The following is a 27,254-nucleotide window of genomic DNA, read 5'->3' on the forward strand; positions in this document are numbered from 1 at the left end:
CAATCCATAGATATCCTACACACGTGTTTTTTTTAAATAAATTAGTTAGGTAGTATTAGATCATAATGCATTTTTTATTTTTTATTTCTTTTAAATAAATTAGTTAGGTAGTATTAGATCATAATGCATTTTTTATTTTTTATTTCACTCAATGCCATTTTTGTAAGAGTTTTAATATACTGAGTATCCTTTGATTTCTATAGCAGGTTTTAGCCCAACTCCCCAGCAAGGGCAAGACATTTGTACCACTTTGTTTGTGACAATTCGTTACCAATATTCCCAGCAGTTTGAGCTGCAAACTGTAACAATAGATAATGTTACCGTAGCATTATAACAATACATTGTAGCTGCTGAGTTACACTGACTGAAGGATTGATTGAAACTTACGGCAGCCATTTAGTGAACCCTGGGAAGCAGGATCTTTGCTGAGCGATCATGAGAGAACGATTGGATCGATCGGCAGCTTAGATAAATAGTTTTCTATAAAGGTAATCAAAGGCTGCATATATTAAAACCAAAAAGATATCTATATATCTATATCTATATCTATACACACACACACACACACACACACACACACACACACACACACACACACACACACACACACACACACACACACACACACACACACACACACACACACACACACACACACACACACACACACACACAGTGGTGTGAAAAATAAAGTACACCCTCTTTGAATTCTATGGTTTTACATATCAGGACATAATAACAATCATCTGTTCCTTAGCAGGTCCTAAAATTAGGTAAATACAACCTCAGATGAACAACAACACATGACATATTACACCGTGTCATGATTTAACAAAAATAAAGCCAAAATGGAGAAGCCATGTGTGAAAACTAAGTATACCGGCGTCGAGAAATGTCCGATTCCGTGCCACAGTGTCTTTGCATTATACAGAGGACTTGTCTTTGCATTTTGGACCCAGAGGTCCCAGGAAGGGGACTCACCAATTTTCAGAAATGTGAGTTTTTGGGAAAGGACTGACCTACTCCATATCTGTCTCTTCCCCTATTTGAATACTTTGAGGCAGTGACCTCCTGTTTTATGGGTCTCCATGGCCCTCTGGAGATACTGGTCCATCGAAAGGACTGCCTTGCCTTGCATTTTTGTGTTGCAGCGTGACTCAGGGCTGGCTGCCTTGTTTGTTCCATCGAAAGGACTGCCTTTGGCTTTTAAAGGAATATGATGGACTCTATTCGATCCTGTGAGAAAAAAAAAAAGATCCTTTCCCTCCTGTAATTCTATTTGTTATTGCTTCCGGGCTCCTGACCAAAAAGAGCTTTCCCCAAGACTGGTATAGAGGCCTACTTGTTTGTGGAGGAAACAACTGCAGCGCATAATTTCTGCCAACGGGCCTTTGCATGTTGCCACTTATAGCGCTGATGATGTTGCTAGCAGTCTTGTCCCATCAAACAAGGCGTCGCTTCAAAAAAAAGTATTCAAATTAAATTGCTAAATCCTTTAGGATTTTCTGATGTGAAGTTGCCGCCTCAATTGCCCCTTGCAATTTGGATACCAAATCTTCTTAGTGTTGGCTAGGCTATCATGGGTATGTACTGTAGGTGGTTCCTTGTGAAGTGTATAGTCTCTTCAGGAGGCATTCCATCCTTTTGTCCATAGGATCTCTGAAGGATGCTGTGAGGGGGTTTACAAACACCTCACTTGCAAACCAGCAGTATTAACAAAGGTTTGTCAGGCATGCTGCATAACTGCAGGAAACTCCCCTTGCTCATAAGACAGGCAGCTAATACACCCATAATATATATTTTCTTTAACTATGCATGCAATGTCTTGTATATAATGTATACCCTGTTCATTTATGTAACTGTATTTGTAACCATGTATTATTTGTCTTAACTCTGTGCCCAGGACATACTTGAAAACGAGAGGTAACTCTCAATGTATTACTTCCTGGTAAAATATTTTATAAATAAATAAATAAATAAATAATTAAGGCAGAAGGCTAGCACCTGCAGCCAATCTCAGGAGCTATATAGTCAGGCTTCTGAGAACACACAGAGGCTCATTCTGGTCTCAGCCAAGGAGGAGAAAGGAGCCCAGTGGTTACAGTATATTGCTGTATAGAAACACTTGTATGTATATCCTTATGTTAAGAAGTGTGTCCTCAGCTTATTGAGAGATATTAAGGGACAATAACATACTTCACACTGCATGCAGGCATAAGGACTAATTATTAAACAGACTAGGGAAGTTTGTTACAGATGCTTAATCCTCCAACGTAATAGTCGTCCCTCTGGCGAATGTGGCCACGGGCGGGTTTCCCAGTCTTCCCTATCATCCATCTTGAAAGGCTACATTTATGCAAACCTGCTATCAGTGCCACACTTCCTATAAAGATATTTTCACTGATTCAGAATCGGATCCTTTGACACCTTGTACACTGGAAACATTCTGTTACTTTTTGTACCGTAAAAAACTTCTGTGCAAGTCTTCCTTTTCTTTAGGGAGACCTAGACATAGTCGATGCCAACTCCTTGATGAGCTCCTTGATCCCTTCGAGATTAAAGCTAGAGAATTCTTCCTTGGACTTCTCTTCATCTGATGAGTATAAATACATGTCTGATGTATACTCTATATCAGAATCTACTCCTGAATTATCTACCTCTGCTTCTTGGGATGTCATTTGTCATGGGTACTTGCCTGAATCTTGAAAAGCCTCCTTCTTTGCTGCTTTAGCAAACAGTCAGGTGTTCTGTGTCCTACCTCAGCTGGGAGGAACATATCCCTCATGTCAAGCATGGACATGGAGGGGCAGAAGAGAAATCGTAATACTATTTGGTTAGATATGTTAAATCTCTGCTACAGGCGTGATGCCCCAATATAAAACTATATTTTCTAATTTGTTTTATGTATTTATAATTCCATATCCCATTATTTGTGGAAAATAACATTCCTAGAAAAGGTTGTGCATCAGCTTCTCCAACACATGGGGAGTTACAGACTCGAATCTTACCTCTGTGCTAGGATGCATTGCAGGCTCTTCTACGGCTACAGCCCTATTCACTGGGCGCACGCGCACGTCACAGCACTAGGCGGCGCGTGCACCAGAGTGAGCCGTGGTCGGTGTTCTAGCGATGGGACTGGCCATGAAGGGGGCGGGCGCGGCCATGACGTCACTATCTGCACTGCCATTGGTTACCAGGCAACCATGTGACCACATTGCAGCAGGGAACGACAAAATTCTTGTCTTCCCTTCCAGCGGTCGAGTCATCGCACTTTGTACGCGCGCACACAAACGCCGACTGGGGCCTGCCCGATAGAGGCCTGTATTTTGTGTGCGCCGCATGCGACGACGTGCGTGTAGCCGCGGCCTACTGGGGACTCAGTCAACAGAGCTAAAGCTACAACTCCCACACCTATGAATACTCTTGGCATAGTAAAAAGAATAGGTGCAAACTTATCTAAAATCAGCACATGCAGATGTTTAAGTGAATCCACTGTAGACCTAAGTTTGCTGTTTTCCCTTCTACTACTTCCCCTTCAAACTAAATAATAATGCTCTTCATACAACTGATGCACTATTATGGAACATTGACATTTTTGCCTAATGATTGTATTCAAAGACGGTAAAATACCATCTAATTGTGACCTCTATTTCAAACAGTATGTTAGATTTCCAAATGTTAGTGTCTGACATATTGTTTAGAAAACCATCCAATAAGGCGAGTAAAGTAAATCACTTAAATAACATAAGGCAGACCAGTTATTTCTGAAGTCTGGTTCCATCAGTTCCAATTGCCAAGAGGGCTATCACGACGACTGTTCAATGAATTCCACTACTTTCTATCAACAAAGTATACATGCATTTTAAGGGGTCTGTGAATATGAAAACACTGAATATAAAAACACCTTACGTGCTGAAAATGTGTGTTCACATATGTTCAAGATATTATTCAAATCCCATTCAAACAATTTCAAAGATATTTGTCTTTTACGTTTTGTATTTTTTTTGGGCAGAGAACAGGAAAATCGGGGGGAAATCTCCACACCGCAATTTCTCACCACAAATTGCATGTTCTCTCCTCTGCCACAAATGTATTCTGGGAAATGTAAATTTCATATTAACATTGTTTAAATCATTTATACACGGTCATTGCAACACAGTATAACAACATTTCTCAGCAGTGACTACAAATTGTTTAAATCCCTTTGCAGCTCTTGTCTCACATAACATGGACTATAAATCTGCTCTGAACATTGACGGGGGGAAATGTCTAATTGACAAAAGCACAAAATGAAGTGTTGCAGAACATACAGTACATGAATAAATGAGGCGCAAACACCATCTGGGGAAAAAACTCTGCGACTTGCAAACGTGGGGATAAAGGTGAATATACAGGTGAATATACAGTACACTCCCAAAAAACACTAAGCTGTCCCTTCCAGGTTCAAAAGAAAACGCCAGATATCCTAGTGAAAAATACCAAAAGAAAGAAAGATCATAGTGTAAACAATTTTAGTAATGACAAGCATCAAAAAGAGCACTGGGTCTTATTTCCACCGGGACACCCGCGCTTCTCAATGCAGAGCTCAGGTGATTCTGCAGTGTGAAGTTCTGCGATGGTCCTCTCGGCCGGCTGATGTCCCATATGTCAATAATACCTGCTAGGCGGCGCTCCTCCAAATCTCCCAAATCATACAGATCCATTGGAACTCCTCTCAGTGCTATACCCACCAAACGGAAAACTCGCATATATCCGTGATATGTCAAAACTGGGCATGGAAACACAGCCAGGTGGACATGTGCAAAAATGCAGATACATCAACTCTACGCTTTTCACCATCCTGACGGCTTCCTCAGGTTTTTTTTAATGATTCATAAGAACCCCTGAGGAAGCCGTCGGGACGGTGAAACGCGTAAGGTTGATATATGTAGAACAATAGGTAAGTCGGTGGATGATGGATGTAAAGTAAATCATCATAAATTTGCTCCTGCCAGTCATCAACTATAAATCATATTTATTATATCAAATATTTGAATAGTTCCAGATAAATATTTTATTATAAAGCAATGTATTGCTAATAAACCCCAATGTCAAACAGTCTTCACTAACAGATCATATTGTATTTTTTTCATTAGTTATAACCAACATCTTCAAGGTATAACTTTACAAACATCCAAATACAGAAGAAAGACCTAACCTTTGATTATAAAAATTTAATTTGAAAATGTATAAATGACTTTTTATCCTACATATGATGTTGGATCGATACCTCAACTTAAAACATTAAACTATTTTCTGAAACTACAATGGTAGACATTGTTTGAGATTAAATCAGAATTTGCAGTATAAAGAATATAAGCAAACTGTTAAAGTACATACAGTATAGAATAATAGGGAACACCTACAGCGTGCTACATGAAACCAAGCAAAATCCAGTGATATTATTTCAATATCTTATGAACTTTCAGAAATATAATTTTAATGCTGGTGTTATTAAACTGAGCACATTAAACCCAGTTGAAATACAGAGCGCAAAAGCAAACAGTTCAAACACTGCTCAGCTCTGTATTTATCATGGTCATTCATATACTTACATCTTGGCTAACAGTACAAAGCATTGTCATTGCAACACCAGGTTAGCACTGCATAGTAAATGTGGTTCAGTGTTACTCAATATGCAATTTGGGTATAATATTTACAAATATTTGCATTGTTTTGGTATTGTATGCACTCTCGCCAGCAATCACTAATTTCCAATATAGGTAATTGCACCATGCACCCTGATGCCATGCTGACTTCCAGTGACTTGAATGTCAATTCATGAGAGGTTTGTGAAACTTAACCTATGCTATATATGTATAAATTATATGGACACCAACACCATCCCAAGTGCTTTTGGGAATAAAAGTTTAAGGACACAAATCCAAGTTTCTGTCCATAGGTAAGAAAAGGAGGTAAGGTCTGTCTAATAAGCCCACAACTGCAAATGAGAGAAAAAAAAAGACAATTTGCTACTGTACTGCGGTACAGTCGGTGTGGGATTTTGACAGATTCATCCATCACAAGGGAATTAGGTACTTATGGAGAAATATGTATGTGCAACAGTACAGTGAGAGGTTGAGGGGACAAAAATAGAGCCAGGAAAAAAAAGCAAGATAAACTGAATGCAATAGTTAGCCGCGCTGAGGGTAAAAAGCAGCTGCTTCTACTAGACATAAGTGCTGAGCCACAAAATAAATAGATAAGCGTATCTCTTTATTAACAAAGTGACTGCTGTTAAAGAAACTGTTATACAGAACCAATGTAGCCAATTGAAGTACAGCTGAATAATTCAGTTACTGAGAAAAGCCAAACCATAATCAGCAGGTGTTCTTCAGGAGAAAACTAAATCGGATGTTAGCAGAGTTGAGAAACCAAGCGTGAGTGAAGCCAAACAGTTTTGTACGGAGAGAGCGCAAGGTGGTCACAGGTTGATGATGTCACAGGGGAGAGCGTTTCTAACTACGCTGTCCTAGTAACACCCGAAAGGGAAAGAGATAAGAAGTCATATACAATTATTGAAGGGAATAAAATTACTTTACCAAACCAGTATGTTGCTAAATCTACTATTGAGATCAGAGTTCTATTAGGATCCAACTAACATGTCTAAGTTACAGTGTTATTAGTTTGACTCCAAAAGAACACCTGCTGAAGATGGTGTGGCTTTTATCAGTAACTGAATTATTCAGCGATGGGATACTTCAATTGGCTACATTGTTTCCATATATCACACTATCTTTAACAAGTCACTTTGTGATTATGAGATGCTCGGATCTATTCATAAGGTGGATCAGCACTTACATCTAGCAGAATACCCTGATTTTTACCCTCAGCGCAGCTATCTATTGTATTCAGTTTTCTTTTCGAGTGTGAATGGTACATTATATGTATTTGAATCTACTGTAAATAAACTTTAGATATTAGACTGCATCATTAAGCAGGTTTCTTCTCCTAGGGAAGTGTGAGCCATTCGGAAGAATCCTCTTTCTGTTCAAGTGTTATACTCTTTAGAGAGGAGAAAAGGAAGGCTCACAGAGGGGGGGGGGGGGGTGGGATTTGTCAGGAAGCTACACCCACCGTGCATTCTGCTGCAAAGAACTTTATTATTCTTGATTTCGGTTAATAATTCATAGCACATGCCAATTTTTTTTTTGAAGATGTATATATGGATATTTCTATTTATATAGTGCCAACAATGCATGCAACGCTTTACAAAAGAGACAATACAACACAGGGAATTATCATACAAAACAGTGCAACAAAAAAAAGAGAGACAGGAAAGGAAATCCCTGCCCAGGAGATCATACTATCCAAGTAGTCCAATATGTCAACTGCACATAATTTAAGGAATTATAAGACACCGCATGAACAACAATTTAAATGGTAGTCCATTGAAATGGACCCCCATATGTCAACTGAAGAATAAACCGATTTGTGTCTGTTTTCTGGCATTATCATAATGCTGTGATCATACAGGACGTGCACTGGGTCATTTTATGGCAATCCAAATCTTAGCATTATTTTAGACAAGTAAAATACATTACCGTGCAGGACTGCCTTCTTCCGTTGCTTATTCGCCATTAACTTTTCAATAAATTGTTTGTAACTAGATATTTTAAAATACATGACATTTCAATAACATTTGAAAACACTGGCTATTAAAGACACTGAAGTTTCTTTTTTTTATTGTCTTATAAAGGAAATTCAACGGAATCATTGCTCTTTAATGCTCTTGAGAAGTCCATACTGCCCAGAAAATGTCACTTAGCAGCAAAGATTCAGTCCATTATAGACAGAGAAAATAAAATAATAAAAGGCTCGGGTTATGCTGGACAATGAATGGGGTCTAAATTTACAATATCTATTTTTCCATCCAGTGTCAAGATAAATAGGCCAGTGATGCTGAGAGACAATGGTATATTATTTGTGAACGGAATACAACAGAACAAGCACAATCCTACTTTCAATGTTAAAGAACGAATAACCTGTCTACCCAAAGACTTCTCCAATATACTTAGATCTTGCCATTTAATTTTGAGTTTCCTTATCGCATAAGGAAATTGCTGCTCTTGTACTTGTATACATGTGTTCCAGCTGTATGTCATAGCTTTGAAACACTTAGCCGAATATTGTTAAATAAACTCCAAAGCAGAAGAGGCAAGGCACAGAATACAGGCACTGTAAAAAAAACAAACAAGGAATGGCTTCAAGAAGCTGAAGAGGCGGCGAAATCGTGGCGGGCCTGCGACCCAGGAGAGATTGTACTCCAAACATACATTATATTACCTGCACCTATAAGATACAGTCTATAGGGGGTTGCCACAGTAAGGGAATTGCTATTTTACATTGTACAAAATGTTAAACGCACCCAAGAATGGAAAACATTTGAACTGAGAATGATAAGACTGACACCAAAACAAGAGGACTAATGCGGATATGGGGTTTCTAACACACTATCACAATTGTTTGTAATTATCCTGCCTATCTGCCAATGTTCTTATCCACAACTCCCCCCCCCCCCCACCACACACACAGCATCCTCTTCCCCCTTCATACTGTTTCTTATCACCGTTTAATACCCTTACAATTTCTTCAAACATCATTTGTCACCCCACCTTATCTAAATCTGTTTTTTTTTTCTGGTTTTCAAACCTCTTTTAGCCATACATTTTTTTGTAAACCAGTATTGCTGACCTGAGGAAGAGAGGAGAACTCTCGATGATTAATCCATTTTAAAGAGGAACAAAACACATTTTACTCTCAAATTAACTAAGCATTTTACACTGGCTTGACTCCTGATCCTCTTCTCCTCCAGTGCATGTCCCCTCACAAGTCAGAAAGATTAAGAACACAACACAGCCATATCAATTCATTCATTTTAAGAGGGTCTGTCCGTGAAGATTTTGCTTATATTTCCCCCCTTGTGGAGCTCTAATGGCTGGCTATGGTGTTATGCGTTAAGTAAAATTCATAAAATCACATGAAAAAAAATGACCTTTAAAAAGTGCTTGGTGTTTTTTTTTTCTGTTTTTCTACATCCATCAGTACTACAGATTAAAGTTCTCACTGTGAACAACTCTCTGCAGAGAACACAATGACAATCTAATAACGTGCAGTGCACTTCTGACAATTCTCAGCCTTTCGAAAAGTTTGGAGTCCATATGAATGAATACATGCTCTGGCTGTGCATGTTTCTGCCACATAACAGAAGAGAAGTGCGTGAGTTTGGAAATAGTTGGAAATAATGGAATACAAGACCAAGAAACCCGCACTGCACAGGATCTTTGTGAGAATAAATGATTAGCTATTTCCACAAACTAGTTGCTATTCAATTAAAATGATTGCGTGTAGACAGACTGTGGTTTCATTTGGCCCCCTCCTCCACTGCGTGAGGGTGCTGCCGGGTTCCCTGATAGCGACGGCTATTTTTTTCCCTCTACTATTCAATGCTTTATTGCTACCTAAACACGGAGACAGACAGACAAACAGACAAACAGAAACAGACACACCACCCGCCCCCCCCCCCCACGCGATGGCTGACCCGTGGTGTCGGTTCCCCAGCACCCTGCTCCGGGTAAGTCCTGAGTGGGGGTGCCGCCGGGTCCCCTGATCGCTGCGGCCATGGGTGGACCCCGAGCATCGCGTTATAACGGGGTTTAGATGAACATATATTTTTTTTATTTGTATGTTTGAGCACCACATATACTTTTTCATTATTTTGCATTGGGGAAGCGCCAACTAAGACACTTTTTCAGATTAAATTGTCTACAAGACTGACATTTGATTTCTCCTTTTCCTTCTTCGTTCACGCTTCTTCCTTTGTATTATTGCCAAGATCTGTCCTTTCCTATGTCAATCTACTGCTAAAACTGTAATTCATGCCTTTATCTTCTCCCTACTGGATTATTTTAACATTCTGCTAACAGGCCTCACAACTTTCTCCTTTGCAATCTGTCCAAAATTTGCTGCTCAAATAATTTCCACTTTCTCTCAAAACAGTCTCTATTCATCGCCTCCTTAAATCCCTCTACTGGCTTCCAATAAAATTTTGGCTCAACTACAAAGATCTCTTTACCTTCAAGCCTCTCCACTCACCTGCTCCTCCATACATATCACCTTTGATCTCTCATTATGCCCCCGCTTGTCTCCTGTGCTCTTCTCATAACTCTCTCCTTTCCACCCCTTGCAACTCTACTGCTCTCTCTCTCACCTTAAACCTTTTTCCCTCACTACCCCATACCTGTACAACTCCCTCACTCGGTACACGACAACCACCTTCTCTCCCAACCTTTAAGTAAAACTCACCTCTTAAATAATTTCAATAGCCTAGACTCATGGCTTCTGTCCCACACCCACAGTCGCTCCAAGCAACCGTTGTGACCATGCACTGCCATCTACTGCACTGATTTCCTCACCTGCTCTCTCTATAAGGCCGAGCTTATAGTGGAGGAGTTGCTGTGTGCGTGTCAAGCACACTTCAGTAATTGGCTATAGCAGTTAGCCAAGTGACTGCTCGCCTCCAGGCGAAGAGGCGCGCTGATGCAGGAGAGTTTTGAGGAGAAAAATACATTTTGGCTGCTCAGGCGGCTGCTGCGTGACATCAGCGTCATGTGAGCTGGTTAAGCCAATGAGGGCGAACCAGCTTTGTGACGCCCTCGCCACGCCGCAGCACTATGAGCAGGCATCGCTTCTGCTACAACCGCGCGGCAAGGTTAGAGCTCGCACTCTCACAAGCAAGTGGAGTGTATGAGCTTAACCCAAGTCTCTCAACATACCACTTAGAATGTAACCTCTCCGGGGCAGGGATTACCTTTCCTATTGTCTGAATTTGTTTGTTGTACTTATATTATAATACCCTGTACTGTCTCTTTTGTAAATTGCTGAGTACACTGTAGGTGCTATATAAATAAAAAATATATACATACAAGATATACATACATTACAGTAGTTGAATAGAACGCCCTCTTGAAGAAGCTGCTAAAATGACCGATGGGAGGACACCGAACAAACAGAAGATGATGATGCAAGAGATGGCACGGTAAATCGGTGGGTTGACCCTTTTGAACTGCAAAGAAACCTGCTTACCTAGTCTAATGAGGATGACAAGAAGGGCGATATACAGTACATATGTAGTTTTTAAAGAAAAATCTCCTACGATTTTGGCACCGACAGCTTACTAGGGAAGCCAAAGGTTTGGTTCTCTAATCTTTGCATTTAGAACGCACTGCTTAGTAAATATGGCATCTAAATAATTTATTACAACGTCTGTTTCGGACACCTGAATCCATTTTTTTCTAGTGTAATAAATTTACACAGTAATTAAATGGGTCTAAAGTGTGATTTATTCATCTTATTATAGTAACGTCTTGGCTCTTATTACATCATTAGGAATGTGGTCTGACATTGAACTGTCTGACAAACCATAATGTACAAGTACTGTAGTATGATTAAAAAAAAAACACACACATGGGAAAATCTCTTACAGATGTAGCCAAAATCTTGATCTCCGGAGCAGCGGCTGAAAAAGCAAAGTGTGTGTCTGCCACGACAGCACTGCGGGAGTTCCGTACTCCTGGCTCGGCCCCCCCTGCAGCGTTAATACTCCGGCGCCAGTGCCGCCACGGTCGCGTTACCGCCGCTTGCCGCGGTGCCAGAGACAATAAGTCTGGCTACATCTGTACTTTCATTTTTTTCACCGTATACAAAGTAGCGGCACCTGGTAGCTCTACTACAGAGCCCCATGTACCAAATCAGGAATGGCGACTATTAACCTGAAGTAGGAATGGGTTAATCATTTGGGGAGGGACGTTTTCATATGGCAGGTTGGGATAAATGGGCAGAGCTAGAATGACAACTGGGCTAACTGACCGTGAAAGTGTCAACCATTTCAGGTTAACATGGAGAGAAAGGAGTTTCCCGGCCCGCTCACCCATTATAAAAGATGTATCTCATGTATGTATATATTATGTTCATTTGTCATGATTTCTTTCAAAAGTATGTATAAAAATTGATAGGAAATATATAGAATTTGGTTTGTTCTCACAGTGGCGGGATGTCCTTGCCAGTTGTATGCTGTTAAAGGCTGATGGGGTTTTGTTGGCCATATATTGGGCTTGGTTGCGCTAACCTTTGGCTTGATAAGGTTGGGTACATGCCCACTGTCATTCAAGCAATATGTTAAAAGGTTAATGGATGACACGGACTATGTTTGTATTTGTTTTATTAAATGCTGTGGCCTTTATCATCCACATACTTTGCCTGTTCTTTATGGATTTGGGTGGCGATGGCTTGTTTTAAGTTAAATTGCTGAATTCCTCAATCATGTCGTATTTAGCTTATGCATCATTGCTGCATCACCTTAAAGTTACACTTTCTTACTCTTGACTTGCAGTCTTATACTTTGATAAATGTTTCGGGAATTTCTATCTACATATTTGTAAGGATTTTACTTTCTTTAAAAAGAAATAAATACCTCTTTTAATCATCCTTATTTATTTATATATGTTTATGTAGTTTGGTATCCATTCTATTTAATATTAAATAAAATATAGTAGATATATAGTAACACTTGTAGACACAAAGGCACACAAAGTCGTTTTTCAGCCTTTATACGCACAAGCAGTTAACAGCTGGACAATTATGCGAGTTCCCTCGTTCTTACAAGCTTGCATGGATATCTTTCTGTTTATAATTATAATGGCTTTAACTTAATAGCGTACGCTTTCGTTGACTATCTGAATGTGTTACTTCTAATAGCAACCTTATGCAGACCAACAGTACAGTTGTCATCACTCAGATTTGACTAAATGGTTTAATGATATGGTATGATACAAAGCTAGACTGTTGATCCTTAGCAGAGATCCCGCACTGTTGCACTGTAGACTACACATGATATTTATCAGGGACTCAAGGAAGATTGCTAATAACCACTGCTGCATTCCCCACCCAACTCCCATTTCAGAAATAGCAACATACTGTGAATATGTCCAAACAGAATACACATTTTTAAAGAATAGCAATGTCAACCCAAAATGTTCAAAATAATTCTGGTTAATAGTTTAACTATTATTGTTCAAATTATTTTTGTGTAATGTCCTAAAAGGGCCAAAAACAAATAAATAACACCTGTACACCATGTACTCTGTAGCTCTGCATTTCTCGTTAGGTCCCTGCAGAATAAACTTGGTTATACTAGTTCATGGAAACTATAATACTTACACTAGTGTTCACTTACATATCACAATACAATCATTGTAACTGCCAATACAATTCCACACATCAATTACAAAAAAGTTTGATAGGTCTACCTACTCATTTAAACGTTTTCAATTCACTATGCAAAGATCTAGTACCAGTTTCTTTGTTTTAAAAGCAACAATCCTCCCGGAGACCTTGACTGGAAGCTGCTGAGAACTATATATTGAGTATGGGACATTGCACAAGATGACAGTGTAATTACCTGCACAACTGGTGGTTTTCTGCAAGAATGTGGGGCAAATAAATGTCGCCAAACAGGGGCGGATCGGCCCCAATTAGTTTTTTTGTTGTTCTATATGTAACACAATAAATGAACACTGGTAGCATGTGTCCGTTCATTTTGATCTTTGGAAATGCACGTGTCCTTAACATCTCCGTTAATTATAACTAATGATAATTGTCTAACTAACAGGACAAAACGTTTCCTTTATGTAATAACAAGTTCGTAAACTTAAAAGTAGGAACTATGAAAGAATTACAGAACATGGCTTTGATATCATTTATAATAAAACGACAAACGGCGAGGAGTAAGGTTTATGGATCCGAAACCATAACTTTGCATACAGTATCTAACCCTTTTTTCAGCGTTGACAGTGACGCACAATTCTTCTGATGTAGTTGAAAGGTATACAAAGCACCAACCCATTCCAAAATGTGTTCATAGGCAAGTTCTTATTATATAGGAATCTTGTACCCAAGCATGATACCTTTTTTGCTTTCCAAAACTTACAAAAGCTTAAGTATGTATGGATACTTTCTCCGTATGAATTTCTTTGACATTTTCCATTAGCCATTTGCATACATCTTTGGGACACCACCTTTTTAATCACAGCAATGGTAAATGGCACGGATAATTAATATAGTTGATTGTGAAAACAAGAGTTGGGCCAGCATGGTACAGCGCCACTGATTACTACTTTAACAAATTGCTAAGCAATGCATTCAGGAACTTCATGCATCGAGGGTACAAAAAAAAGGCTTCACCTCAAGTTACTATGCCCAGGAGGATAACATATTCTAAAACGACAAAAACGTCCAGGCCAAACAATGGAATTTCACAGCAGAACCAATTGAATTTGTTCAAAAGCTCAACATATGACATTTTCTTTCACACAAAAGTAGCCTCACCTCCAGTACTTCTTGCAGCATTAGCTGCAAAAGTCTCACCTCACATGAACTGCCACTTTACGCTTCTTTTCAGATGAACAAAAAACAACTGATGTCAAGTCCACCAATCTAAACATTTTTTTTTTACACTGGCTGAAAGTTGTCACAACATTATAATTTAAGGGTTACAGTCCATCAACCGTACATTTTCTGGGATGGATGTGGAGAAGTGATCTATCTCTTTCTTCCTTTGAAAGGACATACAGTACAGTACCTAGCAAAAAAAAAAAAAAAAGTTGGCTACTAAATTAAAAAAAAAAAGGAGCATTATTTTTTTTTTAAATCGCAGCTAAAAGATACTTTGTGTGCGTCTTGCAGGTGTAATGTGTCCTCACCTTGAGATTCGGTTTTGACAGTAGTTTCAACAGCTCTCTGATCTCACTGTTCAGTGGCTTGCTCTGCAGTTCTTCAGCCAGCTGTGAACGAGATGGAATTGACACCACAAAACATTAGCCCAGCATTGTTTCACCCAGTGCGTCAGTGACAACTGAGAATCTATCTTGTTCGAGATTATTACTTTCCAGTGTGCTCAAACAGAAGCCAGCATGAACAAAAACAGACTATTAATCACTGCTTCTCTCTTCTGGGCCTCTGCAGACCCCGATTCAAGCCAGGTCTTTGAGTTGAGTTTAACTCTCGTAATCAGAGCAGTCAGATCGCATTCTGATTTATAGCTACAAGGGCAAATCCCAGCACTTCATTTAGGTGAATGGTCCTTTGCGTGCAGACAAAGGACCGCTTGTAAAACGACTGGATTAAACTTTGACACTGTCTGTTAAAAAAAAAAAAAAAAAGAGAAAGAAAACAGCTTCTGAATGAGGTGGTGAAATCCACATTGCTTCCAAAACCCTACAGTGGATGTGCTGTTTAAGAGTCGGGTAAGGAAGCAGAGTACCCTACATTGAGAACCGTCTATGCCTTTTATTATATTTACACACACATGGGAAGTAGCTTCTTAAATGTAAAACCAGGTTAATCATAAGGACTCGGACTGGTCAGCTAAAACAGCAACTCGCATATACACACAACAGACTTAAAAATAAAAAACATTTTATTTTTAACTTATTTTTTCCCCTTTATTGCCGTTAATAACAAGCTTCCTAAGAGGTGGAAAGCAAAGACAGCATTTGGTATTCCCCTCCTCACCCTACTTCTGGCAACACTCATCTCCAACAACTAAAATGGTCTTTGGGACGTCAAGAGATTTCTTGTTTTCATACTGAGACCCCAGTGCGATAATTCAACCTGCAAGTCGACTACAACTTACATGTAAGATCTACAGGAAACCGTTAATATTTTTCCTTGGTGCTCATGTATAGCATGCATAATATTTTAGGTCAAACTGACATTTGGACTCTCCTGGCTTTTTACCACTTTTTGTTGTGGAATAGATTTAAAGAAATGTGCTGCGGAATCCCATAGCGCAGGGGGTAAACCCGCTTTCCATCCGTGATATTAGTGCCCCCCCCTTCTGCCTGATGTAATCCAAATCACATGAAAAGAAAAAAAAAACGTTATTAATCGTTATACAATATATATGCGACTACAAATACTTAAACATACTTGCGTATTTCAACATTTTTGAAACAGCAAAACATGAAAAATTTTATATGGGGTTAAAAAAAACCCCCAGTGTATTAGTATGTAAAAGGGATTTATCACTGTTGGAAAAACTTGCCTCTAATCCAGCAGCGTGCTGCTTAATTGCACACCAGCAATCAACCAGACTCCACCTGGCTGATTTGGACTGTCAGAAAAAGCCTGTTCTGATAAACAGGAAGGAGATTCCTTAGCTCACAAGCGAGCTGACCAAGGAAAAGACTGCAGAGATTGCCTTAGCCCACAACGGGGCTGACATAAGGAAAAGAGGGTCTTGATTGCATTCGCAAGACAAAGGGAAAAGACCTCTATATCTTGACAACATTTTTAATTTTTCTCTAATGTTGTAATTTTTCACATTTGTTTTTCTCAAAATGTGTTAATTTTCAAATGTTTTGCCACAAAAAAAAAGAAACGACACACACACACACACACACACACACACACACACACACACACACACACACACTTTCTATGCGTTGTACACAACCATTCCTTGAAAGATACTATACATACGGGCTAAATATTAACCCAAGGGAGTTAAACCAAAGTTGTGTTCTCTGTGTGATAGTCACTTACACACAAACAATGCATTGTACTTATTCCAATGGGGTGTGGATTTTGGGTCTCTGAAGATAGGCTTGGGAGTTCCTGTTCTAATAAATCATGCGAGTGGTTACATGATTACATCCTGGAGGTAACTAACTCTTATTTCCTATTTTTAGTCTCATTACATTCTCCCTGGTGTTACTGTGAAGCAGAGTTCTACTTTAGAGAAAACTTTGAGGAGACTCTTAAAAATGACCCATATTCTGATTGTCTATTAAACATCTAGTGATTTTGTTTGTTGTGGGAAATATACACGTTCTTTGAAGGGGCTCACAAATTGCTGCCCTTGTGGTTTTATAGAAACTGCTTGGTCACTTAGCTCTGATAACCGCCGCTTTACAAATGCTGATGCACTATTTCCACCAGTAGATACTGTATGAACGACTAATTAGACAGAATTAAATATGAAATATCCTATATTATTTGTTACTGTGCTTTTAAAATTGGGCTTTCGTTCCTAAACTTGCTAAGCCAATTATATTCACTACAATTACGCTAGTTCAATATTTAAATACTTTGAATTCATGATAAATATATAAATTGCAAAGTGTTCGTGCACAATTAAGCAATCCTTTACTATATTACTGTATATTCAGCATTTTAGCCTCCTGTATACAGATTCCTGGCTCTATATGCAAACCGCCTCTAACTGTGACCACCTGAGAAGGTTACAGATAAAATATTCCATGCCTGCACACTGTACTGGTAACTCACACCATGCACACATCCTTCGTTATATTGAAAAAGTACGTTATCTACGGGAGGAAGATTGTATGCTTATTTGGAAGTAATAATAAAAGATGAAAAAATAACCAATAGAACGCATTAGCAAAGTTTATACAATATGTGCGCCAACTGACTAATCAATAATGCAGAAAAAGGTCATAAAGTACTATTCATTATTATATTTCATTCATGAAAAATTGGGAAATCAGACATTTTAAAAACTCAAAAAGACAAATGACATATTAATGGACATCGGGTATACTTAATACCATTATACTAAATGGCATATTTCGTTCTTTTAGAATACTTATTTGAACCTTGCTGCGACACGGATTTTAAAGCTAGTTTCCCCCCTACACTTTTTCATAAATGAAACTTTGTCATGCTTATACTGAAGGAATAAAGAAGTTACATACCAACAAATGCACCGATAAGAAGACAATATAAGAAGACAATATTGTCTGCAGCATTGATAGTCAGTTTTTACACTCATTACAATACTCTAGTACAGCGGTGCACAAACTGAGGGCCGCAGCAGTTATAGAGGTCCCGCACTCTCCACCCAGGCATTTAAATTAAATGCCGGGGGGCCACGCGAGGCCTCTATAGCACACTTACCTTCCTTCCAGCGACGCGTCGTCATACGTCGCGGGCTCACGTCATTATGGCAACGTGACGTCACATGACCCCGCACCTCATTTGACGCGGAGGGGGGGGGGGGGGGAGAGGCGCCGAGAGCAGGCAGGGGTGCACACGGGGAAAAGTTTGCACACCCCTGCTCTAGTACATAAATTGCCAGGGTTGTAGTAAGTCCATTCAGCAGCCTCTCAAATTCTCATATGTGACAAAACTAAACACAACTAAAATGGCTCAGAATATTTTCATTTTAATTATCAGTTTGAGAATCTCTCAAATTCCAGAACAATGGAGCAATACCGCAGTTATCCTCAATCTTACGAAAGGAGACGAAGAACGGAAGAAATACAGATCAGTCTACTTCCAATCACTTAGAAGAGTTGTATGAATAGATCTGCTTATCGTTTGCAACAGACTCTAAACTTTGCCAAAACTAGAAAACAAGCAGGATTGTGAAGGGATATAACCCAGTGAACAAAATCCAAGACATTTCCCAAAGTAATGAATACGATCTAACACTCATTTTAGGATCTATAAATTCCGAAAAAGCATTTGATTCTGTCTACACCTCAGTCATTTTAAATGCATTAAAATGTTTAAGAAGCGTTGAGATAAGAAACATTTACGAGAATGTCACAGCAACCATTAGGTGACATGAAGAAACAAGCAAGTTAAGGATTAGCAAGAGTGCGCGACAGGGAGATATCGTTACAAAAGCATTTCCCTTGAATAATTATTTCAGACATTAAACTGGGAAGATAAAGGAATCAAAAGTAATGGTGAACACTTGAGTCACCTATGATTTGCAGAATTTCTGCTTTTGACGCAAGTGCAAAAGATCTCCAGCAACAAAATCAGAGAACTTGACGAGAAAAATAAGAAGGTGGACGTCACTATGAATCTCAGCAACACCAAAGTATTGTTCAACCAATGTTAACTCTAGAACACAGACTTGACCCAAGTAGAGTCAAAAGATTCCCCACAGAATTGCACCACCTTTGAAAAAGCGCCTCAGCGAAACGTGCGTCAGGTGGGAGGCGGCTACAGGACTGACGTCATCACGCGATGACGGTTACATGCCGGGCAGAGGGTGAGAGGCACTGCTAAGTGCCGATACATGCTAGAAGGGACACAAGCTCCATACGCAGCTTTTCAAATTGTGTATTATGCCTTTGCCTGCTGGGTTATAGAGGAGGTACACTTACCACACCAGCGGCAATTTACTGCGCAAAGCCCTGACGAGGGCTGAATACATTTGATAGTGACACAGGTTGTTTGAAATTACTCTACCCTGTATACTCAAGTATATATGTGTTATATATCATTGCTACATCATTTATGTCTCTTCCCTCCCCCTCAGCTCATTATATGTGTTTGCTCACTTTGCTATCTACAATTGTACAAGCTATATTGGCACATTTTGATTTAGGGGGCTATAAATTGATACGGACTAGAACCGTGCCCCAGAGCTGAATATTACATTTTGTAAGCTCTTGTGCTTCTAGCTATCAGCAGCTTTGATCAATATAGAGATTTGTATATGGTGTGATAATTGCTATTATGTTGCATATATGTTTAGGTCTCACTTAAGTGGTAGTCATTGGCACATTTGAACTAGGGGGCTATAACTGGATACGGACTAGATCCGTGCCCCAGAGCTAAGTATCACATTTTGTGAGCTCTGATGTGCACTGTTCATTAACATTCGTACTACCACCTCATTTAGCCCAAGTTAGGTTCCCTTAACCCTTTAGTGGGGACCTTTTTCATTACCAAGCCAGTTTTACAATTCAGGGCACTGCAGCTGTATTATTAATAGTGAGCTCTCACTTTATTGCATTACATTTTGTATAACCTCTTTGGCATATATTTGTGCATGACCAGTCCACCGTTACCTGTATTTATGTTACAGGCTTTTTAAACCTTGTTATTGCTGAACCAGGGGTCTGACTATTCAGTCGTTGACTGTTCATTACTGCTAATCAGCAGACAGGTAGGATCACTACCTTTCCTTCCCCCTGATTTCAGTTATAGTATTTTGTAATTTTGTCTGTTATGTGTGTTGTTTTACCACTGTCAGTTGTTTATTGATTTCAACGATTTTGACATTTATTTTAACCAATAGAATTAAAGTATTTTAATTTTAAATCTATCACCATTTCACTATCACCCACAACGAGTGCTGACCTGAGGGTGTCTTTGTTTCCTCACAATTATCCTGTTCTCTCCCCTTATTGCACCGTTGTTTATTTCGTTTTATGATAGGCTGATGCGAGGGTCCCTCATCCCCTTCCCTTTCCCCAAACATTGTATTACTATAACACACAACACAAGGGAGAATAAATTAAAATGGCCGTGGATCAGACATATCGCAAGAAGAAATAACTATATTTGGACAAAAATGGTACTTGACTGGATTCAAAGAGATATCTAAAAACTAAGATGACGACCAAAAGTAAAATAGGAGGCTGAAATTACGAAATGTATGGAATAAGAGAGGCTTGCAACCGCAATACCTGGAAGATTATTGGTGAGGCCTTCATCCAGCATTGGACCGAAAAGGCCTGAATACACACAATATATACATACAGTGGCACATGAATTAGAAAAACAATGAGCAATTAAGAGTCAGGGTATGTGCAAAAGTAAGTGAACCCCTAGTTTTATCAGCTAAATTAAAGAGAACAATTAGAAGCAGGTGTTTAAATAATTAGGTAGATCTTCAGGGCAGAGTTTGGGAGGCCCCACCCTACTGTATATAAAGATCAGAAACTTTGTGAGTTTGGTCTTCACCATGCAGGTGTGTGGAAACACCACGTCATGCCATGATCAAAAGAAAATCTCTGAAAAGCAGTTATTGATATTAATCAGTCTAGAAAGGGATACAAAACAATTTTTTTTTTAACATGTAATAAAAATTACATTTTGCAAAATTATACAGAAATACATCTTGAATATAGGGAGGGTTATCGGTGGGGACAGAGGGGGACAGGGGTGGGAAGGGTACAAAAATAAATGGGGGGGGGTAGGGAGGGGAACAGCCTCTTGGTGCAGAAACAGTTACATAGTACATTTCCATATAACAACACTTACTACATTGCATATAGAGATAAAAAATATCTGAGGCAAACTTTCTCACAGAGCATCTCTAGGTAAACTACCGTGGTAATGAGAAATATATGATTCTTAAATTGAAATACAATATAACTTTGAAGCGAATGTTGGGGGTAACAGCCGGGGTTATCAGCTGAATTTGAGAAAGAGAAGGACTTGTGATACTATAGGCTCAAGGAGTTTTGGGATATGTTTCGGTTTCCTATAAACAGTATCCAGGGTAGCCATACCTTTTGAAACTTATCATATGTATCGTTCAAAAAGCTTGTGAGCTTTTCCATTGTACATATAAACCAAACCTTATTTCTAATTTGCGGTAGTGATGGGAGTTTGTCCTGTTTCCAAAGACCTGCCAGGGCACACCTTGCCGCGGTGATAATGTGGGTTATTAGCTTATTCTCCGCACTTGTTTGACCCTGGAGCGATTTGTTTAACAAAAATAGCCATGGGTCTGGAGGGATATCCCTGCCCAAAATCTGATCCAGGAACTCACTTGCGTCCAAAGGGTTTGTACGCAAGGACATGACCACCACATATGTACAAAACAATTTTTAAGGATATGGGCCTCAACCAATTCACCATCGGACAGATTATTCTACAAATGGAGACATATCAAGACCAGTGTCAGGAGCGGTCGTCCTACCAAAATCTCTTCAAGAATAAACTGGCAAATCATCCAGGAAGTCACAAAGGAACTGAGAGTTAGAGTACATTCAAGGATTTGCAGGCCACTCTCGCCTTGGCTAATGTGAGTGTTCATGACTAAACTATCAGAAAAATACTGAATAAGAATGATGTTCATGGAAGGATAGCCAGAAGGAAACCACTGCTCTCTAAAAAGAACATTGCTGCCAGTTTGAAGTTCAGTTTCTATTCATGCAGTGACCGCCGTTACCTCTTCTATCCTGAAGTTCACAGACGATCCACAAGACTTCCAGAAAAATGTTCTCTGGACAGACAAAGGTAGAATTTTATGGCCTCAATGAGAAACGTTATGTTTGGCAAAAAACAAACACTGTGATCAAACAGAAAAAACCTCACCCCAATCGTGAAGCATGGTGGTGGTGGGTGTATGATGATTTGAGGCTGCTTTGCTGCCTCAGGACCTGGACGGCTTACCATCATTGACACAACCATGAATTCTGCATTATATCAGAAGATTTTAGAAAAGAATGTCAGGCCATCCGTTACGTGAGCTGAAGCTGAAGCAAAATTGGGTCATGCAGCAAGACAATGATCCTCAAAATACAATCAGATCTACAAAAATCCATAGAAGAAGAATTTTCATGGTTTAAAATGGCCTAGTCAAAGTTTGGACATAAACCTCATCAAAATGTTTTGGCAGACCTGAAGCGATTTGTCCATGCAAGTAAGCCCTGAAATGGCACAGAGTTGAAGCAGTTCTATAAGGAGGAACGGGCCAAAATTCCTCAAAACCGATGTGAGAGACTGACCAGCAGTTACAGGAAACGCTTAGTTTAAGTCATTTCTGCTCAAGTGGGTGCCACCAGATACTGAATCTAAAGGTTCACATACTGTACTTTTTCACACATGGATATTGAATGTTGAAAATGATCATGTTTTTGGTTATCTATTATTAGGACTTAGATTAATATCCAATAAGATTTTAGGTTTGAAATACGTGAAAATCCTAAGGTATTCATAAACCTTTTCTCGCCACTGTGTGTGTGTGCATATATATATATACAGTGTTCGACAAACCTATACATTTGCACGCCCCGGGCGAATGGATTTAACCTCGTGGCGAGCTCCTATTGGCCCAAGCAGCACACGTGTGGTACTAGGTGGCGAGTAGATTTTTTTTGTTTGGCGAGTAGATTTTTTGGTGATTTGTCAACCACTGTGTGTGTGTGTGTGTGTGTATATATATATATATATATATATATATATATATATATATATATATATATATATATATATATATATATATATCAAATGGAAATACAACTGTATGCTCATTTGCATGTCTTGGGCAGGTCTGAAACCCCGCCTTTCACCATTATCACCCAGCACACAGCACTTCCACTGCAGCAAGGGATTCTGGGAAATGACATGCAAATGAGCATTTTTTCTTCAAAAACCACAAAGAGTGGGGTGAGCTGGGAGGGAGAAGCTAGCAGATCATACTTCCCTTTGCTTTTGAGCCATGCGTCCCACGTGCATCTCATTGCTCAAAGGCCGAACCTCTGTGGCCCACGCCCTCTCCCTCCTGTGGTCCAGCGTGCCACTTGGATGGAGTGAGGCTGTGCGTAATTTGACTCTATTGCGAGCCAACAGGCCGAGGCTGGGTCGCAATTCCAAACTACAGCCTGCTTCAATTGTGCTGCGAGGTAATATCTGACTAAGTCGGGGACCCCATGCCTCCTCTTGCTCTTGAGGAGAGCATCACTGGCCTTGGGACCCTAGGTCTCTTATCGTTCCAAATGAATTGGATTATTAGTGACTGGATGTTCTTTAGAGCTGGGCGTGGCACTACGATGGGGAGGGTTTGAAAGTAATATAGTAACCGTGGGAGGACGTTCATTTTTACGGACACTATTCTTCCGAACCAAGAAATTTGGTGTTTTTTCCATGTTTCCAAGTCTTTTTTAATCTGGTCAAATAGGGGGGGGGGGTAATTGTGTTGATAAAAGGAGTTATATGAGTTTGAAATTTTGACCCCCAGATATTTTATATAGGTGGAGCTCCACTTGTATTTGTAGTGGGCTTGGATAAGTTTCCACGTCTGGGGTGGGAGGGATATATTTAGGGCTTCCGATTTGTCTATGTTGACCTTATAGTCAGAGACCTGCCCAAATTGAGTCAGATGCCTTTGAAGGCTAGGGAGGGAGGAAAGGGGGTCATCGAATAGGGACATTTTATACTCTCGGTCCGCAATTTGGATCCCCTTGATACTTTTTTCGGCTCTAATTTTGGCCGCTAAAGGTTCAATGGTTAGGGCAAATAACAAGGGGGAAAGCGGGCAGCCCTGTCTGGACCCGTTCCTGATTTTTATTGGATCCGAGAAGCCGCCTGATAGTTTGACATACGCTGTTGGGTTTTGATAGAGGGCTCTCACTCCCTCTAGGAAAGGGCCACTGAAGCCGAACCTCAGCATTGTTTGGTCTAAAAAAGACCATTTGATTCTGCGAACGCTTTTTCAGCATCGAGGCTCAGAATCATTGCTTTGGATCCGGTGAGATGCACGTGGTCTATTATGTCCACAATTTTGCGGGTGTTGTCGGAGGCCTGTCTTCCTGACACAAAACCTACTTGATCTATGTGTATGAGTCTATGGAGAATTGGATTTATCCTGTTTGCCAAGATCTTACTGTAGATTTTGAGATCAGTATTTAACAGGGAGATGGGCCTATAGTTACCACAGAGGAGCGGGTCTCTACCCTCCTTGTGGATTATAGCCAGATTTGCTGCTGTAATCGTAGCGGGGATTGGTTCCCCTTGGAGGAAGGAATTGTACATATCTAATAGGTATGGGGAGAGGATTGACAGTTTTTTTTAATTCACAAAGCAGCCCATGATTCATATTATGCCCTATATTGTGGTTATTTTGATTTAAAGTCGTAATTCCCTCTGGGCCACCCCTGTTGTTTTTTTTTTGTTTGTTTTTTTTATTTTTTATATATATATATATACGTTGATAAGTTCTCTGTGTGTCCTGTCACGAGATATTTGTCCTGGGCTTTGCCTCCCTTTGGCGGGGCGGTGGATAGTAGGTGGGGGGTGGTGGAGGGGGGGTAGTGTGTGGGGGAGGGGTGGGGGGAGGCTAATGGTTTGCTGGCAATTTCAGGGGTATATAGTTCTTCTTTTGGATTGTATGGGAGCTGGCGTGGCGATGGGGACCCCAGTCTGGGCCTCTCTGGGAGGGGGGGTTGGGGGGAGGCACAGGGGATTGGAGAGGGGGGGGTAAGGGGGCTGGGGGACAGTAGCGGTGGCGGAGGGGCGGGGGGGGGTAAGAGTAGATTGGTGGCATATCGGGGTCAGGGGGAAAAGATGTATCCAACCTGATTGTTGCTGAACCCCCTTGGGTTAGAGATGTAGTCTGCATAGTCCTCTTTAGTAGCCAGGGTTTTCTCTCGGAGGGGCTGTACCACGATCGCCGAGGTCGGAGGCCCCAGGTTGGGGTCGTCACCCTCCGAGTCCGGTTCCCCCGACTCTGGTAAGTGGTGGGAGGAAAGGGGGGGGGTCGGGAGGGGCAGGTAGGGGAGGAGGGGGGGATTCAGGAGGGGGGTGGGTAGAGGGGGGAAGGGGTTGGGGGGGGAGGGGGGGTTGAGGAGGAGGAGGGTGGAGGAAGGGGCGGGGGGGAAAGAGGGGAGGAAAGGGTTGTGGTGGGGGGGAATGAGTGTTAGTGGAGGGGGGTCTTGGCTGAGTTCTAGACGCCAGTGCGCTGGGGGATCTGTCGCTGATTGTCTCGGCGTTTCTCCGCTGGTGATGCGGTGCTGCGGCGCCAGTTGCCGAGGTTGGAGGTAGCAGGAACATCAGGTAGGTGGGTGGACTTGGCCTCTCTTTCTTGGGGGGGGTTCCTCTGGCAGCCTTCCTCCCTCAAGTCCTCGTCGGGTCTGTCGCGGCAGTTTGGGCTGTAGGCAGGTTTCGGTGGGGAGCTGGCACTTCCGGCCCATAGCGGGAGATGAGAATAGTTGGCTCTAGTGTTGCTTCTGGCTCGCCAGCCGTTCCGAAGCATGGGGGGTCTCAGAGGAGGGAGGTTTGTTGGCCGCTCTTGGGGGAGGTTGTTGGGTTTGTGGAGAGGGTATTCCGAGAGCCTTAAGGAAGTCCTGGATATCCTCTGGGTCCACAATGGTTAGAAAGCGTCCATTTCTGGGGAACACCAGTTTGAAGGGGAATCCCCATCTATAGCGGATGCCTTGAGCCCTCAGTATAGTAGTTAAGGGTTTCATGTCTTTGCGTTTGTTGATTGTGAAGGCAGACAGGTCAGCAAAGATTTGCAGGGTGTCTTCTCCTATTTGGATGTCACCTACCCCTCTGCTAGCCGCCATGATTCGCTCCTTTGCGGTGTAAGTATGCATTTTGACTATGATGTCTCTGCGGCGGTTGTTGTCTGGGGATTTGGGACCCAGGGCACGATGGGCGCGGTCCATCAGTAGCTCATGCTCCTGCAGATCCGGGACAAGCTTCAGGAAAATCTTGTTCAGGTAAGCTTGTACGGCGTCCGGCAGGATTGTTTCTGACACATTTCTGATGCGGATGTTTTGTCTCCTCTGTCTATATTCCTGGTCGTCGAGGGCGTCCCTTAGCTCGTTCACGAGGTTAAAAGCCTGTTCACCTCGTCCTCTGTTGTCGATTGAGTGTGGCAGACCTCCTCTACCTTTGCTTCTAGTGTGTCAGCGCGTGCGGTGAGGCTATCTACGTCGGATCTGAGGCCTTCTATGGCTGAAGCCAAATCTTCCTGGAACCCCCTTCTGATTTTATTAAATAGGGCCTCAAAGAAATCTTTGTGCAGTCCGTGTTCAGGCAGTTCAAATTGGATCTGCTCCGCACTTGTCCCGGCGTGGTCGAGGTCCGCGACGCCATCTTGGATCTCTGCGGCCGGCTCCATCTGGCGGTGCGCGGGTGCAAAGAACTTAGTGACCGTGTTTTGGGTCCGCTTGTTCTTTGGCAGCATTGCGGCTGCTTCGGGGAAGGTGTGGGGACTGGTGAAGCGGATTAGTTATTTATTTAGCTCAGTGCAATGTTGCTGGGAGGATAGAGGGTTGTGGCACTCTGAGGCTCAGGCAGCAGGGCCAAATTCTTGGCAATTGGGACAGGCAGCGTTATACCCCTTTAAGGGGAGATGGTGCCTCAGAGGAGTACTCCTTTAAGATGGCCGCTTCCTCCTCTGCAGCCACGTGGAGGGACCCGCAGTTCCTTCAGTGAGAGGGTACTCTCCCAGTGCTCTTCCCTGCCGGGATTGCCTGTTGGGGTATGTTGCTTGTTTTTTTGAGTAATTGTGTCTCGGGGAGGGGGGGGCAGGGGCAAGCGGGGACCGCAGCGGTGTGATGCTGCCCAGGCTTCCTCACGGGTTGTGGGAGGCTGCCGCAGGCGCGCTTCAGGCACAGCTCGCGGAGGGGGGGGGGCGGTTCCCCGAACACCAC

At 41.3% G+C, this 27,254-nt stretch overlaps 1 protein-coding gene across 5 annotated transcripts in view; it reads right to left on the minus strand.

The window, feature by feature from the left end:
* Positions 1-27,254, minus strand: part of MPP7 (MAGUK p55 scaffold protein 7) — a 341,147-nt gene that overhangs the window by 123,553 nt on the left and 190,340 nt on the right. For 4 of the 5 annotated variants that reach the window (XM_075587669.1, XM_075587670.1, XM_075587673.1 and 1 more), the window contains 2 exons: positions 14,799-14,879; positions 14,609-14,677 (listed from right to left, as the gene is read on the minus strand). In XM_075587669.1, the coding sequence (XP_075443784.1) occupies positions 14,609-14,677; positions 14,799-14,879 (150 nt within the window). The remainder of the gene's footprint in view (positions 1-14,608; positions 14,678-14,798; positions 14,880-27,254) is intronic. The other variant, XM_075587671.1, reaches the window with a different exon arrangement.

This window comes from Ascaphus truei, chromosome 2 (genome assembly GCF_040206685.1).
Source record: "Ascaphus truei isolate aAscTru1 chromosome 2, aAscTru1.hap1, whole genome shotgun sequence".
Lineage (NCBI taxonomy): Eukaryota > Metazoa > Chordata > Amphibia > Anura > Ascaphidae > Ascaphus > Ascaphus truei.